The sequence below is a fragment of the Electrona antarctica genome (assembly GCF_951216825.1).
Source record: "Electrona antarctica genome assembly, chromosome: 15".
NCBI lineage: Eukaryota > Metazoa > Chordata > Actinopteri > Myctophiformes > Myctophidae > Electrona > Electrona antarctica.
The window spans coordinates 14,899,261-14,922,878 of record NC_136796.1 but is presented as its reverse complement, the minus strand read 5'-3'; the positions used below and the strand labels follow the sequence as shown (position 1 = coordinate 14,922,878).

Sequence of the window (23,618 nt, the reverse complement as noted above, 5' to 3'; positions counted from 1 at the left end):
GACGTACAGACGTACACGTAGACTTGACTTGGTGCATTTATAGTTAGATATATTAGGCCTACTACATTTTAAGATTGGGATACTAATTTCAAAGAGAGAACAACACAAAGCATTTATCGGCCTGTGTTCCAATTACAGTTTAACTTTCTTATGGCCTGTATCCTATCGGTTATATTCTTTTTCCTGATTGGATGAAACCTTGAACAAGTATTGGCATCAATATTTACTTACAGTAAAGGTAGGCTACTCATTATGCAGAATGACCAATTACACAATCATGATTGGATTGCAATTGTAATACAGTAATGTTTTCATCACTTTAAAGGTACATTATGTAATAGTTTTTAGTGAATAAAAATGTATTTTGTCCAATCTGTATGCTATAGACAATGTTACAATATAACTTATACAAATGGATTTGGTCACCCTGATCTGCTCTTGAAACATGGATCCTGTGTCTAGGTTGAACTTGACACAATCTGGGGACCCGTTCAGTAAAAAAGAAAAGAAAGGTTTTGCCTCTGGGGGCAACACCTCCTTTTAGTGTAGTAACAGGGACTCAGTGTTACCAGAATCTCTCTTGAGAGATTAGGTTGAACACAACCTTTGACACGATCCTGTTTATGGTTTGACACACATTTTTATCTAAATTCTATTTCTTTCCAAAGCAAACAGGCAGGCTCTATTAGCTCAGTGGAAAACATTTCAGCATTTGTGCAGGAGACTCGGGTTCAAATCAGGGGTAGATCAGGACTCGGAGTGCAGCTTTAATGCTTTGAATGACTTTATGTGCTGCTGGGTAGGTTAACGTATGGTAGTGATTAGTGAATACATCATGATTTTTCAGTTAATTGTTTTCTATTAATCTAAATGTACAAACTAAAGCTGGAGTAAAAGTACAATATTTGCCTCTGGAATGAATGATTAAAAAAAAGGAAATGAAATGTAATGAATCAAGTGAAGTACCTCAACATTGTAAGCACAGTACAAAAGTAAACACAGGCTTAATAAACTGTCAGGATGTTCTGAATGATTAGAGATTTAGTGACATATCAAAATAAATAACACCATGATTATCCGTCGCCATTCAGATGTACCGCAATACTCGTTGCTTAAGTTGGTCCTGGTGGAAAGAATTCTTGTGTTCTCTTATGTTCTGCTCTGTCTCGTGGCTGCAATGCATTGTTGGTGATACCCAAGCCATGCGTGTGTTTACATGGGACACTAGGTGGCAGATGTGAACACAATAATGCTCATTGCTCTCTCTCTCTCTCTCTCTCTCTCTCTCTCTCTCTCTCTCTCTCTCTCTCTCTCTCCCCCTCCCCCCTCCCCCTCCCTCTCTCAATTCAATTTAGAAGGGCTTTATTGGCATGAGAAATGCCAAAGTAATTGTGGGATAAAAACAATAAAAAACAAAAATATAAGAGCAATTAGGCATAATACAAAGAAACATTAGAAATGCTAATAATATATTTAGACATAGATAAGTAAAGATATTTATTAGTTTTAGTTTTCCAAATGTATTAAGGTAGCTGCTCGTTTGTCTTTACAGTGATTGTATTCCTTGGACATGGCTGTTCTTCCCCCAGCAGATATGGAAATGTGTATGTGTTAGTCATGTTTTCAAAGTAATTTAATCTGCTGGAAGTGTACATCTCTGATGTCTAGTTGGTACAGGTTGTTATAGAAAGTGCAGGTCAGATTCCACCTCATCTTGTCAGTCTCTTCAAGGGGCAGCGGTGGCCGAACGGTTTGCGGAGCGGTCTTGTTATCGGAAGGTCGCCAGTTCCAATCCCCGGACCGGCACGTTACAATTACCACCGCTGAAGTGCCCTTGAGCAAGGCATTGAACCCCTACCATGAAATGTTCTATGAGCAGGGTCTGGCTGTAAACAAGCATCTCAAGCTTAGTCCATTCACCCTGGGTAAACAAAGAACTTTGCTTTGCTTTTAGCCTGTTGCTGTGGCCTTTCGATGGCAAGGAGCCTGTGATCACTGGGTCTTTGCATCAAGGATTTGCTTGGGGACAACCTATAGCTCCATGAGACAACAGCGATATCCAGCGCTGACATTAGACTAGTGTAGAAACCTCATTTATGGATATACACGCCTGGCATCGTCATGGTGATACATACTCAGTTGGCTGGCATCGTCATCATGACACGCATCTAGTGAACCATATATAAGAAGAATCCGAGGTTTAGGGAGCTAGCAGCATTTGTTTGCTATGCTCCTCACGAGAGACTCCATTGGACTCCATTTCATAGACAACTAGAAAAAGTGCCCTTCTGGGCACAGGTCTCCACCAGGAGGATAGGACTGTGTGAGATGTTTGGCAAAATGTTTAGGAGTAATATAAACATGTTTGCCTTTGATGGCAATTGGATGACTTGAGGCATTTTGTTCCAAAAATGTGTTTTGCAAAAATCAACCTGTTGGTGGCGCTATAACAGGCCAATGTGAAAAGGGTGGGATATATTCCTCAGCCTAGTAAGAAAATGTGTGAAAGATTTCACGTAAATTGCATGCTGCGTTCATGATTTGAGGCTTTTGTTCAAAACGGGGCAATCTTGCAAACTGTGAAAGCCAAGTATAGCCAATTAGGATGGAATATGAAATATCGGACAGATCCAACTTGAGCACATGACCATAGAGATACTGTGTAACGATTTGTGAGATTTTTGGACAGAATCTGGAGGAGTAATATGAAAAAATGTGTTTTCCAAAAGTCGGCCTCCTGGTGGTGCTATAAAAGGCAGATGCGGAAAATGCAGGTCAAAGGTTTGTCCTTGACCTCTAGGGAGTGTGCATGCAACGTTTCACGCAGATCGGTGCAGTTTTAGGTAAAATTTTTGAAAAGCTGCCTCATGGTGGCGCTATAACAGGCCGTTCTGGAAAATGCGGGGCAGAGGTTCATCGTTGGCATCCAGGGAGTGTGTGTGCAAAGTTTGGCATCGACCAGGTTAACGGTGCCGGAGATTAGCTGGTAACAGACGGACGGAAGGACGGACGGACGGACACACACACACACGGACGGAGTGCAAAACATACTCTCTCCCCATGCCTTCGGCCTGGTGGAGACAACAAACATGACAGAGACTTTAGTTGTCACTGTAAAATACTTTAAACAGTTTTTGCACTGCTCTCACTGAAAACAATGTATTTAAAACTCCACCTTATCATTCTCCAGCGCAGCACTCTGCTTTGTGCAAACCATTTTATAAATCAATGTCTCCAAGGCTTCTAAGCTTTTCACCACAATCGGTAACACCACCAGTGGCATTCCACAGCACCGTGTGTGGATAGTAATACTGAAGTCAATTTAAGCCCAATCTTTTCTTGCATTTTAAATGTATCTAAGCTACAGTACCTAACCATTTCAGGATGTCATGACTCATCCATTCCAACTCTTATACAGCTAGCTACGGTGCAGAATGGAATGGAAAGCAAAAACTAGCAAACCAGTACTCATGAAAAGGTTTTTTCGTCTAGAATATAGATCAAAGAGCAGGATAAGTCGGTCTGTCACTCACTCATGCACAAAAACACATTTAATTGCTGCACGAAAATCCACTACCACTCTGTCCATCACCGGAGCCTCAGACATTGTGGGTCATTTGTGCGTGTCATTGTTGTCATGTGTTGCCCTGCTTCCTTGACCTTCAAGACTGAATGGCCAATCCCTCCAAGCTCTTCTCACGCTCCAGAGACCACTGCACAAATGGACACTTGGACACTAGTGCACTTCTATGTGTCCATAACACATCCATCTTGCTGGTCACACTATGACAGAAGCACATTAAACCCTTTAACCACTTGAACCCTATAGTGTCCTGATTATGGGCATGTGAACATTCTTTGAAAAATAGGTGAACATTTGGCAAAGATATGAAGACATTCACAAATAGCTGAATGCTGAAGCTCAATGCGTGACTGCAACGTATCTATGCCAGTGTTTTTAAAGGCTTTGTTTCGGATGGCATTTAAAAGAAAATAAGACAAAAATACCTCCACTAAGTAAATAATTACCTTGGGAGAATGCTGCAGGCTTGAAAGCATTCACTGTCTGATTGCCCCTCTAAATGTGCCGGCACAATTCCTAATGCCAGTCCCATATGTTAGGTAGGAGAATACACTAGACCCCTGTCTTATCTGTGCAGAAGTCAGGGGAACAAAACAACATAAATGCCACCAAAAAAACATCCCAGAACAGAAACCCCATGGGGAATGGACTTAACTCGGACACAATAGACCTGGTTATATTTCACTGTTGGATGGCCTTTATGCCAGTGAATCAGCTAACACTGAGGCTGTGTCTCTCTCTCCGCACCCAACCTGGCTGTCTGTCACCTAAAGCTGACAAGCAGGTCTTATTTAGGGACGTGTTGAAAAGTCGGCTGGGGCTTCGATGGAAGTGCATAATATGTGCACAATCACATATACAAACACACACACACACACACACACACACACACACACACACACACACACACACACACACACACACACACACACACACACACACAGAGGTTTTTACACTGCCACTCTGTCCAACTGAGAGCTCACTCACACCACGTTTCTCACACTGGAATTGTATGGGGGCGGGATAGATTGAGAGTGAGAGAGAGAAAGAAAATGGGAAGGGGGGTGTGGTGGTTGTGGGGTGGGTGGGGATGTGGGGGGGGTCTTCAGTTCCTTTCGGAGGCAACAATGGTCTTTGTCTGAGATCTTCCACCATTCTCATTGGGGTTACAAAGGGGAGGGGTCTGCAGGCAGAGGGCTGCTTCTCCATAGTAACGATGACAAAACAGGCCGGTTCCACACCAGGCACTGGGCAGGCAGGCAATGGGATGAGTGAAGCTGCTAAACAGAGGCACAGAAAGTTCTGCTGCAAATCTGAGGAGGAGTCCTATTCACGCACAGGGAGACCGACAAGCAAGGAGAGGGGAAGAAGTGGAAAGACACGGGGGGAACCGTTGATCCAGTGTTGTGGAACAGAAGAGGAGGAGGAGGAGACCCTTCAAATTTAGTCCAAAGAAGTGTACGGTTCTGCTTGCCGCGAAGAGTGTTCTCTCTACAAAGCAGGGAAGGATTCAAGGCTACACACACCTGCTCACACACGCACACCTCCCTTGAAAGACAGCATGAACCGGGACAGTCACAGCGAGGACACTTTGTCCACTATGGTCCTGGAGAACATAAAAAACAAACTGATTCATGCCTTCAGGACAACAGGGGAGCCCAGAGAAGCCCAGGACTCTGGCTCCACTGTCCAACCGGTCAGCATTGGCAGGAGTTACCAAGCCAACGAGGAACTACGGAGAGCAAAGATAGATGGAGCAATAACCTGGCTTAGAACTGAACTGGTGAGTTCTTTGTTTACTGGAAAACTATTAATTTTTGGTTGTTAATCATTTGCTTTTACAGTTTCTTTCTCTTTTAAATGGGAACTGTTGCTCACAACATTTTTATTTTAGAGCACAAAAACTGTGGTCGGTTTATGCAGGTTTTGTTACACAGGTTATGTGTCATTGTGCTTCAGTGAGTAGGTGTATGTAATGTGATGCTCAGTCAGGATGGTTGATCTGATTGTCTACCCTCATCATTTCCTTGCAGCTGGAGATGCGCTCACAGGACCGTCAGCTGGCTCAGACACTGCTGGGGCTCAACACAGAGATCCAGAGACTGAGAAGGGAGAGTTACGGAGCTCTGGAAGCAGAAGGAGATGAGCAGCAGTGACCCAATGGCGACCCTGGGAACCGGGTCGAAAACAAAAAACAAAATCTGTCTTGAGAGATTAGCAGTGACCTTACGGAGCAGAGTTCTTGTTCTGGGGAAGCCTTGAGATGGAGTGGCATGACAAAGAAAGTGAGCAGGAAGAATCTTTCTTTCCTAACATGAGCTGATGAAAAACCTAAGCAGTGGTTTAATTGTTTATTATTTCAAGGAGTGATGTGTGCACGGTGCAACAGAACCTTGTCAGATGGAATAACTCGTGGTCGTTAAAAATGCTGGTGACGGTTTTTAACCACCTGTCTTGTGAGGAAGACATTGAAATAAATCACTTTGCGATAATGACATTTTCTGCATTTCTCTGTTGCATCTAGTATGCAAATACTTTTCAGTATTGGTTTCCGATTCTTAAGATTCAATACAGATTCCGTAACTTCACCTTTTTGTGATCAATTACTGTAAGTCACATTTCATTGCAGACCTGAATTATATTCTTCCCTTTCTTTTTTCTAAACGAAATCAGAATATTTGCATTGATTTCAATGAAATGCAATGTTGATACCTAAAATCAATATTGATGTTAAAAGTGTGTGTGGTACTAGTGGGCGTTGTTTATTTTTTATTTTTTATACACAGCCCTAGTTATATTCAAGTGACTGGCACTTATTCTGAGGTGTAATGTATTTAGCTCTGTTTCTGTACTGGATAGAGAAACAATATGTAGTGAATGGAAATGGAATGGAAATTAAGAAATTCAGATTGTAGTCTGAACTGTAGTGTTTTGTGCCAGTGATTTCAGTTGTGTCTACTAAACATTATGCAATGCCATGAATGTTTTGTGATTTGCGACAAAAAAATAAATTTGCACAATATTATGATTGTTTTAATGTCTTTATTGTACTGTAGCTGTCTAGACAGTACCTGTCTCTAATGTAGCGGAACAATGAAGAATGGTTACACACACACACACACACACACACACACACACACACACACACACACACACACACACACACACATAGAGAGAGTCGTAGCTTATTCATTTAACAGTTATTTTACAGTGATATCGCACAATTCACTTTTGATTAACAAACACAAATTTACATAGTGACATCAATCTCAATTACCAGTCAATCAAGCAATGAAATTGGCTTTGAGGTCCTCAGCCAGGGCTATACTAGTCTACAACAACAATCTGCATAATGGATTTGTGGTGAACTTTAGAATGTCCAGCCGGACCATTGAATCAGATTTATGTAAATTACCAGTTGCAGTCAGTCAGGAAAATGTCAATGAGCTTTTATCAGATTATACAGTCTTGGGTATGAGTTCAGTATTAAGAGATACACTTAAGCTGATCACACAATATATTTGTGTTGTAAATAATGTTTCAAGTGTTGACATGTGTGGGTTGGTACACAAACACACACTACCACAGACATAATACAAAAATCCTAGTTCTAAATAGATACAAGGCAACAATGTCCTCAAGTCTTTACAATGTAGGACATTTGCTGTCCACAGTCACAAATCTTGGCTTCACACATCAAACGATTTTTAATTTATTGCAGCCATATGGCTTTGTCTGAAATCATCATGTGACATTTGTATGAATACACAAGTGATGACAATTGATACAGTGAAGGCATTAGAACACCCAAGATTTTGTGTGTGATGATTCTAAATGGTCGCAGTACAGTACAGTTAGTAACTGCAGCATTAGTGGATGTAATCTACTCTATTCTATTCAGAAATGGCCATAATATGATCACAAGTGTTCAACACAAGGGTACATGTACAGCCAAATCCTTATTGTTCATTTAAATGAACACTTTCTTTGCGTCATCAACTCTTCCCACCCACTCATATTACATTTAATAGACCAGGAAACACATCTGTGGCCTTCGATAAGAATCACAGACGATAGGGATGTCAGGTAGAGATTTGGGGTGAGTTTAGTTTTTAAGCGTTCAAGGCACGGAACTTCTCCTGTTGAACATCCTCTTGGGCCAAGACCCAGAGGCAGAGGGTGGCGTCATCATCCTCACACAGGATACGGAGAACCCAGCTTCGCCTGGACTGGAGTAGACACTATTACCGCTTCCCTGCTCACTCGCAGAGGCCCAGTAGCTCCCGTCATCTTCGTCGATTGGCTCCTCATCCTCTTCTGACTCCTCTTCCTCATCGGACAGCTCCTGCTTGAGCTCCTGGATGCCAGTGTGAAGGTCCATCAACTGTCGGATCAAAGCTTGGTCCTGGGAACGCATCTCCATCTGCACACATATAGGCAGTAGGCACGTTCATTTATGTATTGTATTTAACGGAGGAGACAGACAGAAGGACAGACAGGCAGGGAGGCACGTAGGAAGATTATTTGTACTTTTGTTTCAACTTCTACAACAATCGTTTTTCAGACAACGATGGCTGTGAAACACGTTGTTAGATTGCTTTACACTGCATGTAACAACATTATTCTATTGAACATAGCAGTCAGCAGACAAAAGCTGTCAGTGAGAAGAAAGATAAGCATGTCCTTATACAAAGAGACTCTTTCAAGTTGTCAGGTTCATGTCCTCAGTGTGAAATATTGTGTGCTGTTCCAGCCGTTCCATTTGAGCACCATCTTCTTTCAGATGCAAATGCCCTTTTCCTAGTCTTTCCCTTTCTTGTCTCTTTTACGAGAGCGGCTGTCTAATTGCATGCATTGTAAAAACATTTGGCATTCCATCAAAAATGTGGAGTCCAAATTTGTCCAAAGGAGTGTGGTATATAGTCCGAAACAAAAACACATCATGGCCAATCTGCATTTCTTTTCTTTGATGATTACTGCACCAGGCTGGGACTGGGCTCTCGGGCTGGGAGATGCTGGGGTTCGTTGTCTTTGTTAGCACAGGGGGGGGGGGGGGAATGAGAGAAGAAACACACACACACACACACACACACACACACACACACACACACACACACACACACACACACACACACACACACACACACACACACACAGGGGGAATGAGAGAAGAAACATGAACTTTCCTTTGAAATGGTTGAGCCTAAAGGCTTCCTGGGGTCCCACCCCTCCACGCACATGCATGAATGCGTGCACACACACACACACACACACACACACACACACACACACACACACACACACACACACACACACACACACACACACACACACACACTTGTGGCATGCATGTGTAAATGCCATTTGCTTTGACTAGTTCAGGACATGGAATGAATCTTACCTATAGTGGTATGAATCTAGCCCTTGTGGATCACAGAACACCAACAACCATTTACTGCCCCTTCAGAGCTTCTTTCCTACTCCTTTATGAGGAACCACTGAATACTGGGCCTTGGCCGTTGATCATAAGGCATGATCATAACTGATGTAGACTACCTCTTTTGTGCCTATTTGATGCCACAGGCACACGAATAGAGAGGGGCCATTTCAGCTCAAGTGACCGAAACCCTCTTAAGAGAGCAACGTGCATTCATTTGTTGATCACAGTGAAGTGGAAGTAATAGGTTTTTTTTAAACAGGTGTTGTCTTTTGTTGTCTCAAGATAAAAACATCAGTTCTACTTTTACTTTTTGGTTGATCATTTGTTTGTGTCTGAAAATTGAGCAGCAGATGTGCACTAAATTACTAAAACATTATTCCAAGAATAAGTGGGTGTTTGTAAATTGTCTAATCTAAATGAAGGTTCAACTTTACGATACAGCTGTGGCAACATTGCAAGCAGTGATATTCTTGTACTTAGATCTTCCTTAAGATATGCTATTCCTGAGAATAGCATATGTTCCAAAATGGAAACAAATAAAATTAAGGTGAAAATAAAGTTGAATTTGCATAAATGTAGATTGAGAGATTATGATCACGTACAGATACTAGTGTATAGTGTATGTGTTAATTTATCTGGACCTTATTAATCCAGAGGGGGGAATTCAGTTTGAGTGGATGGCTTAATTCAGATGGACATGATGAACGCACTGGAGGTCCTGTTAGGGGTTAAGCATCTTGCTCAGGGACACTTCAAGATTACCAACGGCCTCTACCACTAAACAACTGCTGCAAGTGAACAGAGCAGTATAATATTGAATGCCTTGATGCATTGAAATGCCTGATTTATACTCTGCTGTGTGGCGAAAATAGCAGATCTACAAGCTCACAACATGTCTACTGGATTCTAGTTCTACTGGATCTCCTCTCCACTAGTCCCTCCCTATCATTTTAGTCTAGTTTGTATTTGTTGAAGAAATTGTCAGTATATTTAGTCATAGTTTTAGTCATCATATCTTCGTTTTTATTTCGTTTTTGTCCTTTTGAAGAAAGGCAGTCCACGAGCATTTTTCATCATAGTTTTAGTCAATGAAATTAACACTGTATCACAGGATATGGGATGGCTTGCTTGCTGTCTAATCACTAAAGTCCATCAGACAGTGGTGCAACATTGTAAGAATGATCAATTTGTTTTATTCGGACCATATTATGTTTGTGTGTGTCTATTGTCTAACCATCTAATCATTAGATGCGAGGATATTAGCGCATGAACAACTTTTCGTGATTGACCAACGGACAGACGGATCTCAACAATGTAGTCTGAACTTAAGGCCTTCATGTCAACACCTTGCGTTCTAAAGCCTGGGGTTGTTGCTTTCTGTGTGCTTGACACTTGGTTAGTGGTTACCATGACAGGCTGCTGTAAATGCCAAGGCCCAAGACGTATATCAATCAATGACAAAGGACCTATCCAACTGCTCTCTCTCGCACACACATACACACGTGCACATGTGAGCACATGTCTTTCTGAATTTATATCTATCACACGAAAGCGCACGCACGCACGCACGCACGCACGCACGCACGCACGCACGCACGCACGCACACACGCACACACACACACACACACACACACACACACACACACACACACACACACACACACACACACACACACACACACACACACACACACACACACACACCCTATTTAACTTAACTGGGGAGGATGTTAGACACAGTGACAGTGTGATAACATGACCTGCACATACATCTTAGACAATAAAAGGGGCCTCCCACACAATAACATTCTGAATGAGCTTGAGTCGTAGGTCATTTTGTTAGGATGACAAATGTCTTGACCTTAGGCCTTAACGTGGCCAATAAAAATTGTATATTCTGTAGTCACTGGAACCCTACTCTCTCCACAGGACCACACACACACAGGAGGCTTCATGGCTTGGGTGTATTGGCTTTGTTTGGCTATATGAAAAACATCTAATACCATAAATACATTTGACAATTACTGGATTATTATTATTATTATTATTGCCAATTTCAGTGTAGGTCTAGATATTTACCTATACCATCCCATCACTCAATTATAGTCAAAAGCTATTCCTTTCTTTTTGGAATCTTATTGTGCTTGTTTTGATCATAAAAGAGAATATAATTGTTCCTTATTCTTTAGTTTAAAGTGAAATTTCAATAAAACTGTTTTGTAAATCACATACTGTATAGGCCTAATTTACGGTATTCAAAAAAGTCGTAAAAACATTTGAAAAGAAAAAGAAAACAACTGAATCCCTGAGTGAGAGCATTGTGAGAATTTTACTCCAGTCTTACCAGTTCCTCACGTAGCCATGCCAGTGCACTCCCAATGTCCAGTTTGCAGGGGCTTCCCGCTGGGACCCCATCCCCGAAGCAGCCGCCTTGCGTTCGAGGGTCCCGGGCCCTACGCGGATCACTCTGCCCTGCTGACATGCAGTTCTGGAAGGTGGTGGTCTTACAGGAGAAGTCTCGCAGCCTGGTGAGGACCACTTCCATCATGGTATAGGCTCAGCTTGATCTGTTAATTTAGTTAGTTGTTTAATGATGTGACTGTCTGTACTATAAGCTGATCGTCTCGGCTGTGCTAAGATCACAGCGTCGTCTGAAGAATGCTCTCTCTACCCTCTCTCTCTCCAGTCCTTCTGTCTTGAGTTCCCTGGATGCTCTGCTGTGGACTATCAGAATTTATGAGGACCCCCCCCCCCCCCCCACACACACACACACACACACACTCCGATCCATGTCTGCCTTTCTGTCTGTCTGTCTGTCTCATTTAGATCGACACTTTGTCTCATTCTCTCTAATTCCCTCCCTCTCTCTGTCTTTCATTGTCTTTCTCTCTCCTTCTGTGTCACACATACCCTGCCTGGTTGACATGGTCGCCTGGCGTCCAGTGTGAGTGTGACGCCACAGCAGGGCTAACGTCACTACTTTGGTATTGAGTGACCACATGCAGGGGGGGGCTGTTGTTTATGACTTTTCTAGCTGTTTTTAACAAAGACACGCACGCACGCACGCACTGTTCAGCAGAAGAACCGGGAGGTGGGAATGGGGGGTAGTTTCTAAGGATACCATCATTGTGTACCCAAGGACTTGCCATGTGATGTTCTTGGCTTGTAGTCATGCTACAGCCGTTAGAAGAAAACCTATATTACTTAATGCTGTTATGCTCAATTATTCATTCAGTATGTACACATGCATCCACACACACACGCGCACACGCACGCACACACGCATGCACGCACGCACGCACACACGCGCACGCACGCACGCGCGCACACACACACACACACACACACACACACCCACACACACATGCTGTAACTGAGGTAAGTTGTAACTCCAGCACAGGATCGTCCCCTGTGTTGGAGTCTAACAAACAGTGTGAACACTGACTATTTCCTTGTTTCTTTCTGCAGCACCTAGCAACCCTTGCAATAGGCCTTAAGCCATTTAGAAATGTTAACACTTGGCCAGTCACCCACAGGCCCAAATTCTAAAGTCTATCAACAATATAACAATATAGGACTAAAATAGAGCCTCCGGTGACGCACTGGAGGCTATTTTTAGAGTAAAATCCGTTCCACTTTTAGATCACTTTGAAAAAGATTGACAGGCTGTTTTAGAGGCTCATGTGATAAAAAGAAAAAATTAAATCTGACATAGGTTCTTCTTTATGTTGATAAAAACATGAAAGAAATTAGAATAACAGTGTAAGCTGAATCTATACATCATTGGTAGTTTGGTTGGCAACTGTGTTCTCAATACATTCTGGAGATACATATTGTTTGAGATGAGCCCACTAGCCATTTTCACGAGCCTTAGTTACACACCTCCTGTATCCATTCTCTCAGACTAGCAGTGGGCGTGGTTTTCTGGTTCCACTGAACAATCGTGTGTGTCTGTGTGTGTGTGTGTGTGTGTCATCCGTCCTTCCTCTTCGATGTCTCCCTTTTGACTGATACAGTACCTGTCCATTTAAACTCTAGACGGGCCTGCCCCAACGTTATTAAAATTGATATCTTACCCCCCATGCCAAAGTGCCAGCACTCGCCCAGCAGTCTGCTGTCACCCAGGCAGATATGTTGATCTGACCCCCCATTTCAAAGCGCCAGCGCTCGCCCAGCAGTCTGCTGTCACCGAGGCGGATGCGTGCACAAAGGGCGAGGTCGCTTCTCGCCCTCAGGCGTCTTACTAGTATAATTAAATATTCATTTATTTATTTATTTTCACAGAATCAAAGGTTTTATGGCCATGATTTACCAGCATACTGGATGGCTTTATTATAGGCTTAATTGATACAAATATTTTTGTAAATCTCTATGGGAAAAATGAATGGCCGATTTTTCAGTGGAACCAGAAAACCACGCCCACTGCTATGCCCTATTCTCTCAGACATCAGTTGCCTGACAATAACTCACCTGTTTCCATTTCACTAATCAGCTTGCAGCCTATAAAACTTAACTGCAAGATCCTATTTGATGTGTCGTGTCTTTGTTTGTCCTGGTCTCAGTGGTCTGCCTGTTCTTCACTCATTAAATAGTCCGGCTGCGTAGAACATTTGGTATATAGTCTTTTTTTATTGGCCTAAAATATTGTCTTTATACATTCATGAATCCACTTGCTGTTGTGTTAGGATGTTAATGGTATGTTGGTCACATATAGACCCCTAGCCTATACAAATAATTGCTCAATGCTGACAGCCGGCCAGAATGTATGTAGCCTATATATTTTAGGCCAATAAAAAAGACTATATACCAAGCACTTTAAACAAAAGAAGCCTGTTGACTGTCTGCCAAAAAGTATTATTGGACTTGATCAGTTTGTTTTGTCGTCTGCTTCAGGGTCATGGGTCATCCTCACCAGAGCCAGAGAGTGCAGTTACCAAACTATTAGATGGCTCTAATCCTCACCTGACACACAAGTGTGACAGCTAGGCCTATGTTTAGTTTGAAATGTAGCCCCAATATGTGGACTGAGGGAACATATTGGGGCTAGTTTGAATTTGAAATCATACATTTAATTATTAATAATAATTTTAAAAAATCACACCCGTGTGAAGTGAGGGGCGCTAATATATTAAAGTCTAACACATGTTGATTAGGTGATGTAGCCTAATGGTGATGTAAAACAAACGGTGCCAACACAAACATTAAATTATCTTTATTGTTAATGGCATTTGATGTTTGTGTTAGGGACAAGATGAAGTAAATGTTCCTTCCCTTCATTGTCAATGGCATTTTTAAAACAAACATTAAACTAAAAACAAACAAACCCCTAAAAAACATGTATCAATAGATTAAACTGTGCTATTAAATCATTTGTCCTCCCATACCCATATAAAAGTAGCCCAACTGTATTTGTGGTAACGGAATCCTGTCGCCAAACTGGAATTATGTATGTGTGAATGTCGCCACCGTGTGGCAAATGTTGGAATATAGTTCGAGGGAAAACGAGAACTGTTGTTTCAAACTTTTGTGTAGAATTAATTGAGCAAAGTTTTTTTTATAATCTTTCAGCTTCATAAACCAAAATATATTAGGCTATAGCCTATAGGCTACATCTGTCATCATATACACTGTTTTAGTATTAGTCATGGCCATCATCCCCAATTTCCCATGACCTTGTAGGTATAGGATAATGGTTTGATCTTTTCATGATGAATCACACGTTACGTCGAGCCTCCGAAGGTGCTGCTGCTGCAAGCGGCTTTGTTGAGGGCGGCCTTGTGACTTCTTGCACACGACACAAAGGCTTCATGAAATGTGAAGGGTTTGCACCCTTGGTATTTATTACACAGATAGTCAACAGGGTGATGGTCTAGAGTCTAGACAGACATATGGCATAGGGGTCCGTCTATTCGCTGGTGAACTTTCAAAATGAACTGCAACAGAAGTTCATATGCATAGGATTTCTAGGCTATGGAAATATTTTATCCATTTAATTTCTTAGATCGCGCTTAAAATTCAATATATTTGAAAGGATTTCTTTAAATTCGATTCGGATACTTTAGTGGGACTTAATCATGTTCAAGAAGAAGAACCCAGAAAGAGTTCTCCTGGTGACCGAAGAAAAGAAATTGTACATGGACAGGTAAAGAAAACGTTACTTCCAACTGTTTCCCCCCCAATACGAAATGTTATTGCTTGAGTCTGTCTGTCTGTCTGTCTACACTCTACACCTAGCCCCTCTCGGACCCTACGTTAAAGTTTTCTGACATTTAAGGAGCTCAACCCGGGGGGTCCGGAGACGGGCTAGTCTACACCCTACACAAACAGAATTTAACAGGTCTACTTAAAAGTACTGTATACATCTGTCAGAATGGTTAAGTGTTGCCACTGCCAGAGTGCCAGTAGCGTCTATTTAACAGCTCACTCACACAATGATTAGCCTAAATCCACACCTTGACTATTTGTGTGTCGATAGAAATCGATTTACTCCCTTTCTTTGTCAGTGTTTCTTTGCTCACGGTCTCCTTCTAAGTTCTCCCCCACAATATTTTATACACACGGGCCGGCCCGGCCGGGGGCCTGGGGCGGGGGTCTCCCTCTCTCATAATCATAGCAGTGCGCAAACATCTCCCCATCAGCTACAATAAGCCTCGTTGTCTTCTACATTAGTACTGACTTACAGCTCTCGCGGATGGAACTGCTGCTGCAGGGTGGGCCACACACAACTGTTAAAACGATAGGTTTGAAAATGTCAATGTATTGTATTAAATAAGCAACTCATTATAGATACATAAACAGATAAACCTGTGAACTGTATTTTTGGGCTATATTGAAAGATATTCCCCTGCAGCAAGCAACTCATAGCCAAACAATTCAAGTATTTTGCTAACTATAGCATATCCATACATATCCAACCATACAAATAATAAACAAACACAATTTAGAATTTTAGGATGACCCACCCTTACTTAAACTTATTTCCTAAATTGTATTTTTTCATTTATCAACTGACCAGTGTGTCCACTAGTGAAGTTGGCATTCAGAAAAACGGCAATGGTGAAATCAATCATTGCCATGACAACAGCCATGCCAAGGTGGACCGTGAGAGAGAGAAGAAAGATGCCAGGAAGAGGCTGTATGTTGTCTCTGTCATCTGCCTCATTTTCATGGTCGGGGAGATCCTGGGTGAGTCTTTCCTTCAATTCTGCTTCCTCCTCCATAACTAGCCTACACCAGTGGTCCTCCAAATTAACATGTAGCCTAATTGGCTGCAGAGCCCCATCTGAAAATATTTTGTACCAGGCAAGCATCCCATACAACATTTGTGTTTTTAAATATGGCACATTTACACTCTTACAATCTCACAAAGTGTTGCATCACGACACTTTGTGAGCTTGTCGCTTGTCTAATTTCAAATATCCAGTGTATAGGTTAAAAGAGATTAAACTAATTTTAACTTATTTTGTTGGTGACCCCTCGGAGCCCCCCCAAGTACCATGGGGGTTCACATTGAACCACTGGTCTACACAGTAACTCCTCAGTGCTATTTTAAGGATTCGATCTTCAGAGGATTGTATCTACAGTAGGCCTACTTCAGTTCTGTGACTGCCTTTACCTTTAAAGCCCTAACCACACCAGAGGGTTGCCATGCAACTCCTTGCAACATGGAACTACTTGCAAATACTTGCAACCATTATTCCCAATGGCAGTTGCAAGGAGTTGCATTGGTGTGTTTTGTTTTGTTGCAAGGAGTTGCATTGGTGTGTTTTGTTGCAAGGAGTTGCGAGTAGTTGCAAGGAGTTGCATTGGTGTGTTTTGTTTTGTTGCAAGGAGTTGCATTGGTGTGTTTTGTTTTGTTGCAAGGAGTTGCATTGGTGTGTTTTGTTTTGTTGCAAGGAGTTGCGAGTAGTTGCAAGGAGTTGCAGCTGGTGTGGTTTGGGCCTTACAGTCTATGGTCTTTCAAGGTATATAGTATATATATATCAGATCAGATCACTACAGCAGGACAAGTAAGATCTCAGACAAATCTCTGATGCCAGCTTTTGAAGGTTCGCTCATAAGGGTGGCTGTTTGGAAATGTAATGTATCAATAACTAACTTGTCACACATTCTCTCCTCCCCATATCTCAATCCTTGCCATCACACAACTTTATTCATTTTACACATCCTTCATCTGCACCTCCTTATGCCATGTGACCCACCTACCTCCTTCTCATCTCATTTCCCGCTTTCTCTCTCCCGTCCTCTCCACCTTACTGCAGGTGGGTACTTTGCAGGTAGCCTGGCGGTGATGACGGACGCTGCTCACCTGCTGGTGGATTTCACCAGCTTCCTCATCAGCCTGTGCTCCCTGTGGCTCTCCTCCAGACCTGCCACGCACACACTCAACTACGGCTGGCACCGTGCAGGTGGAGGCCCACAGTTATAGGCTGTTTTCTTGTTTTGTTATTGCTGCTGTTATCTTGATAACCAGGATGTTCCATTCACCAAAGAACGAGGTAGAAATAATGCATGATCAAAGATAAGTCACGCACATCTGGCCCCTTGACGGTAGGTGCTGGCCACAAAGTGAACCGAGATCAGTGCCAGACACTAGCTGCCTTTGAAAAACGTTATTTACCGGTACTTAATCAACCACAGTGACATTTCTAGCCCATGCTCTTCTTTAGACTCAACAGAAGTAATGGATCCGTATGTTCCACGTCTCGTCCCTCTCTAACCTACTCTCTCTCCATTTCTGTGCCCGTACAGAGATCCTGGGTGCTCTTCTATCAGTGTTCACAATATGGCTGGTAACAGGTGTGTTGGTTTACCTGGCTGTTGAGCGCCTCATCAGTGACGACTACACCATCGACGGTACTGTCATGCTCATCACTTCTGGCTGTGCTGTTCTGGTCAACGTTATGTAAGTCAAACAGATGTAACTTCATCCTATTAACAATCTTAGGTCAGTGAGTACAGGCTTACAGTATAACTTCAAGGATCATTAAGCATGACATAAGAACAACCTGTTTAATTTCTTTCTTTTTAACTTACAATCAGTTATTATTGTGTGGGTGGGGCTTACCTAATCTTTATTTAAGGTTTATACCTTCTCAGTGCTGTGTTTTTGTCACTGCAGCAGGAGCGTGTGTATACTGTGCTGTACTTCATCTACAAAAGAGATTTGATAATGAACTTTTGTTCTCTCTGAGCAGCATGGCCCTCACTCTGCATCAGTCTGGACATGGACACAGCCACGGCGGGCTCAGTTCACATGGGCATGGTCATAGTCACAAGAAGGGCGAGGCTCATGCCCTCAATCATACGGAGGAGAAGGATTGCACCCCAGACCCAAACCAGGCCAAGGATGGTGCCAGGCAACGTAGCAGGGATGTGGAGCAACAAGTGGTGGCGCATGGTATGGTGTATTAAAACTTAAAGCACCGTTTCCAAAACATTTTTATGGGTCATGACTCGAGTAAAAATCCCATATTCTTTTAGCTACAGTTTAAAATATATATATATGTCAAAAGATTTAGTTTTTAAAATATATATTTTTAAGAATTGTATACATTTTAAAACAACCGAACAAATGAATCTAAGAAAGTCCAGTAAGTAAATAAAAATAAAAATAATTAAGAAGTAGTGAAAATAGCCGATCTACAAGTACTTTTAGAAGTGCTACAAGTACTTGGAGCTTCAGATGATTGTATACATTTCATCATGAAGTACAAAACTTTAACTATCATTATCATTATTTATGTATTATATATATTTGCCTTCAGGAGGGAGGGCCAAGCAGGAAAATGCCAGCGTCCGTGCAGCCTTTGTTCACGTGGTGGGAGATCTATTGCAGAGCGTCAGTGTGCTGGTCAGTGCTATCATCATCTTTTTCAAGGTAAGCGGTCACTGTGCATTTAGTAACCGTTTAAAAAGTAATAACAAATAAGGCACATGAAGCCATAGATTATAGTGATTTTAGAAGAGCTAAGAGGGTTTTAGGCACTCGCCTCTGTCATTCATAACGCCCCATAGCTGTTCTAAAATCATTGTAAACCATGGCCTCTTGGGGCTTATTACTTTCATGATCTTTCATTTATTATATTTTAACATAATTTTATTGAAATATTGTCACAGTATAAGGTAAACAGTCTGATTGAAAGAAACCCTTCTAGTTTCCTGAAAAAACGAACAAACAAACAAACAAACCTCCCTTTTGTGTGCTTTTGAAGTCCTTATGATCACCATGTGTATGACATAATCACCCAAGGCACTCAGTAATGCTGTGTTATGGCCATCGGTCACGGGAAATACCGAAACTAGACTATTTATTCTTCCTGTCCCATGCTGTGATGCTGCGCCGCCAGGACCATTAAAGCAACTCTTAGTTTTCATTGTTCCCGCTTGTGTGATTTCACAAAGTTTATCTGTTTCTTTCAGCCAGAGTATAAGATAGCTGATCCCATCTGTACCTTCCTCTTCTCTATATTTGTCTTGTGCACCACTTTCACCATCATGAGGGACATCCTCCTTGTTTTGATGGAAGGTAAGGCAGGAATCCCATACGCCTGATTTATGTCCACAAGTCGAACAACTCTCACACCTTTAAAATGGGAAAATACTGCTATGTTACAGTTATGCTATTTTTGTCAAGACCTACCTCACACGACTCTTTGTTGCTGAAACGTATATCAGGCTTTAGGCTACACTTTTAAAATAACAGTCTGTGGAAGCAAGTCTTCAAATGCAGAATTTGACTCGTATTGAAATATTACCCAAACATAAAAATATAAAATGGAAAAAAAAATAAACCCGATAAATGTTAAATTGCTGTTAAACTGTGACATTGACACATCTTATTTCATCCCGACCCTGATGTACTTGTACTTCGGTAACTCATTGAAGGAATGTCAAATGAAATGTGTGGGTAAGATTGAAGCCTGGAACTAACAGGCAGGGATCTTAGAGAAGTGTTTTCAGATCGTGAATTGTGATGCTGACTTTATTGCTGGGGACTGGCTTATTGCTGGGGACTGGCTTATTGCTGGGGACTGGCTCAGGGGTAAAATGGCCGGTAGAGCAGCAGGATGGGAACCATGATGTTCCCAGTTCGATCTCAGGCTCCCCAGAGTTAGTGTCGAAGTGTCCTTGAGCAAGACTCAGGGCTCCATTTTCGTCACCGCTAAACCCCTTATCCCTAAACTTCTTTGCCTTTTTTAATATTTTGAAAAACATTTTTGAATAGTTCAACTAGCCAAACTACATTGACACGTTGTGAGCTTGTAGACTGGCCATTTTAACTATTCAAAAATGTTTTGCAAAATAGTAAAAAAAGGCAAAGAAGTTTAGGGATAAGGGGTTTAGCGGTGACGAAAATGGAGCCCTCAGACTCTGAACCCCTAATTGCTCACGATGTGCAGGTAGGTGCCTTGCATGGTTTCCTCCGCCATCGGTGTATGAATGGGTGAATGTAATGCACCTATGTAAAGTGCTTTGGATAAAAGCGCTATTTACTAACGCAAATATACATATGCATACCTAACTCTGTCTCTTTTTCTCTCTCTCTCTCTACCGCAGGCACACCGTCAGGGGTGAAGTACAGTGAAGTGCGAGAGGATCTGCTAGCAGTGAAGGGTGTGACCGCGGTCCATAACCTCCACATCTGGGCCCTCACCATGAACCAGGCTGTACTGACAGCACACGTAGCCATAGGTGAGAGGAAAAATGGCCACACAAAAACATCCAGTTCAGTTAAATTCACGGGAGCACGCACGGTAAAATCCTGTTTTTAATTTAACCCAAACAATGCACCTGTAAAGATCAATTTTTACTGTGTCAATGTGTGAGGCAATGGACTATTACTGTCCTGTGTTTCACATCACTTTCATCCCCCCCCCCCCCCCCCCCCCACAGATGACTCACAAGATGCCCAGTCTGTCCTGAGGGAGATGACACAGGTTTGCTTCTCTGCTTACAACTTCCACTCCGTTACCATCCAGATGGAGAGGCAAGCAGACCTCAAGCCTGGCTGTACCCTGTGCGAGGACCCCAAGATGTAGGCCTCTCCGTGGGGCGTTCTTTTTAAATGGAGCCCCTCTGAGAGGTGGCTAATAATAAGCCACTTTAAAGAAGGCTACGCTACTAACAGGACACCGCTTTAATTGGTGTGACCTTCGTGGTGATAAAGTTAACTGGGCGTTCTGAATTGGCGCTGAACTTGTGTGCCAGTGCAGGGGCGACTCGATTGTCCGTGACAGTGTGTTAATCCTCCAAAATAAGTTATTATTTACATGATAATGGGGAATCTGTCAAATGACCATAGCTTTTGGGTTGACTATTTTGAATGTCAAAGAAAGTAATGTTTTGTGGAAAAGTGGCTATCCTCTCCCCCATGCTGTATTTTGCCTGGAATGTAATTAGCTTGACTTTTTAAAGTGTTGTGAATCTGCACATGATGCTGATCATCAAGTGCTATCAAATATTCCTTATTTGTAGCTATTTATCAGTGACCTCGCCAGAGTAAATGTTTTAAGCATTGTTTGTCTATTGTTAGTTCATTTGTGAAAAATGTTGGATGGTGTTGCAGTTCAGTTCAACGAATGGACCCAAATCATAATATTACAAATTATCATGGGCTCAACAGAGGCAATTAAGTTGAACACATAACATGTCAAACACAAATCAATTGTCTTGGCAAAGAACACTTTTGCACATCCACTTAGTTCAGATGTAAGTGTGTTGGACAGTAACAAATTAACCAATAATTAGGAAAAATAAACACTGCTCAGTGCTCGTGCTCAGCAGCAGCAGTTTTATAATATTTCTTCATGATTCATGGTTCAACCATAATACTGTACATTGAAATGACACTCATCTATTCCATAAAAGATTCTGGTTTGAAATGCCATATATATCTATGATGCACTCTCTTTGATCTGATTATAAAAATGTATATAAAACATGTATAATTATTGATTAAAAAAAGAAAATATGACTGTGGCCATCCTACTTTGCCATACTGTCTACCTCAGCTCTACTATCTAACTATAGGATTTGAGTTTCTGGGCAATAGGGACACATTGGATCCATTGTTTTGAGGTTCACATTGATCTTGCTAATACGTTTCGCAGTCCATTTCTTGACCTTGTGCTGGTCTGCTGCAGCTATGGGGTTTCAGTCTAACTAGTCAGCAATTGTGGGGCAACAAGAGACTCATATCTTACTGTATTGACCCTGTAATATTTACTGCTGTTGAGACTTGGCCGCCCTCTCCCATGTTTTTATGAGTGCAAGAGCTGTGAGATTGGCTTGAAAATAAAAGGCATGGTAGCTGGCGGACTCGGTCTACTGACATTCAATTTGATAAAACAAAACGTTGGGCAAAGAGAACTTTAAACTGGTCCTTTTCTACCAAGTGTTAACAATATCCTGTCATTAATTGTCCTTCCTGTCTAACTATCAACACATTCTATTTCTAATATTAGTTTAGCAGATTATAACTTGTTACTGTTTAAACTTAGCTACATATTAACTGGTGCTGTGGGAACCAACACATGGGCACCGGTCACGAGGACGTCCCATACTAACATGTGGATGTACTCAAGAAAGATGCAGATGACATAATTTATTTAGCTTTTTTTGTGGAATTATTACCTCACTATGAATATTCAACCAATGGCTTAGCACAGGGGTGCCCAAAAGGTAGATTGTGATCTACCAGTAGATCACAAAGGCTGTACAGGTAGACCACAGGACATGTCCCTAAAGAATATTTAATTTAAATAAAAAATGCATTTAAATAAAAAACTATTTTTGGAATCTGCCACTTGAGTTAAAGTTGACTTGATTGATTGACAAAAGGGGCCTGTAAGCTCAAACTCACAATGGAATATTTTGTTTTCAACAGTGTTGCTGTGCACAAATGTCTGTAGCATTACAAATTAAATACAAAAAAACCCTAACTATTAGATTTCTCCCCCTCTATTTCCCATTCCAAGTGCATTTGTCCTATATGTAATGCCAGCGCCGCTATTCCAAAGCCCCCTCAGGTACATATTTGAACTATTTTAACTTTTTCAGCAATGGTGGCTAGATCTTGTTGAGCTGATCATTTTGAAAGTAGCTCTCACGTCATAAAAGTGTGGGCACCCCTGGCTTAGCAGTATCCATTTTACTGAGAGATCAGTGGAGTGCATTCAGTACATGATCACCAGACTTATAATTGCCACATTGAGTTTTTGTAGGCTGACCTAGAGCTACGTGTGTGTGTGTGTGTGTGTGTGTGTGTGTGTGTGTGTGGGGGGTTAGGGGTGCAGAGACTCGTGAGCAGGATAGAGTGGCGTGCAAAAAGAGGAAGGGGTGCAAAGGAGTTGGTGGAGAAAGAAAGGCATGCACTCATGACCACACACACAAACAAACTGGTGTCCAGAGAATCCAGAGAGGTCAAAGATGCTATTATTTACTAGCCTGGGTCCACACCATAGACCCTGCCCACTGCACTGTGAAGTGTGAACTGTAACTAAACATTTTCAAAGTTAGTCAAACTTTTTCAAAAATAGTAGATCTGCTTTTAGATCAACTCTTTTTTAATATCCAAACTGTTACACTGATTC

The 23,618-nt window shown here is 41.9% G+C and overlaps 3 protein-coding genes across 3 annotated transcripts; 2 read left to right on the top strand and 1 right to left on the bottom strand.

The window, feature by feature from the left end:
• Nucleotides 1-4,868: 4,868 nt before the first annotated feature.
• Nucleotides 4,869-6,566, top strand: aard (alanine and arginine rich domain containing protein). The gene is made up of 2 exons (XM_079522611.1): nucleotides 4,869-5,366; nucleotides 5,617-6,566. Exons 1-2 carry the CDS (start codon nucleotides 5,145-5,147, stop codon nucleotides 5,737-5,739), a joined length of 345 nt encoding a protein of 114 aa, XP_079378737.1. The 5' UTR covers nucleotides 4,869-5,144; the 3' UTR covers nucleotides 5,740-6,566.
• Nucleotides 6,567-7,703: 1,137 nt separating this feature from the next.
• Nucleotides 7,704-13,527, bottom strand: LOC306937937 (uncharacterized protein; the record flags this gene model as incomplete). The annotated part of the gene is made up of 3 exons (XM_079521962.1): nucleotides 13,495-13,527; nucleotides 11,369-11,591; nucleotides 7,704-8,006 (listed from the first exon to the last, which is right to left on the bottom strand). Exons 2-3 carry the CDS (start codon nucleotides 11,570-11,572, stop codon nucleotides 7,704-7,706), a joined length of 507 nt encoding a protein of 168 aa, XP_079378088.1. The 5' UTR covers nucleotides 11,573-11,591; nucleotides 13,495-13,527.
• A 1,198-nt stretch (nucleotides 13,528-14,725) lies between these two features.
• On the top strand, nucleotides 14,726-22,342 carry slc30a8 (solute carrier family 30 member 8). Its single transcript, XM_079522144.1, has 9 exons — nucleotides 14,726-15,166; nucleotides 16,040-16,209; nucleotides 17,286-17,432; nucleotides 17,776-17,929; nucleotides 18,222-18,424; nucleotides 18,792-18,904; nucleotides 19,447-19,552; nucleotides 20,584-20,718; nucleotides 20,920-22,342. Exons 1-9 carry the CDS (start codon nucleotides 15,099-15,101, stop codon nucleotides 21,063-21,065), a joined length of 1,242 nt encoding a protein of 413 aa, XP_079378270.1. The 5' UTR covers nucleotides 14,726-15,098; the 3' UTR covers nucleotides 21,066-22,342.
• Nucleotides 22,343-23,618: the final 1,276 nt, after the last annotated feature.

Coding starts and splice junctions, on each gene's coding strand:
- aard (XM_079522611.1), top strand. CDS start 5,145: ATGAACCGGGACAGTCACAGCGAGGACACTTTGTCCACTATGGTCCTG. Junction 5,367..5,616: donor CCTGGCTTAGAACTGAACTG/GTGAGTTCTTTG, acceptor ATTTCCTTGCAG/CTGGAGATGCGCTCACAGGA.
- slc30a8 (XM_079522144.1), top strand. CDS start 15,099: ATGTTCAAGAAGAAGAACCCAGAAAGAGTTCTCCTGGTGACCGAAGAA. Junction 18,905..19,446: donor CTATCATCATCTTTTTCAAG/GTAAGCGGTCAC, acceptor TGTTTCTTTCAG/CCAGAGTATAAGATAGCTGA. Junction 20,719..20,919: donor GACAGCACACGTAGCCATAG/GTGAGAGGAAAA, acceptor CCCCCCCCACAG/ATGACTCACAAGATGCCCAG.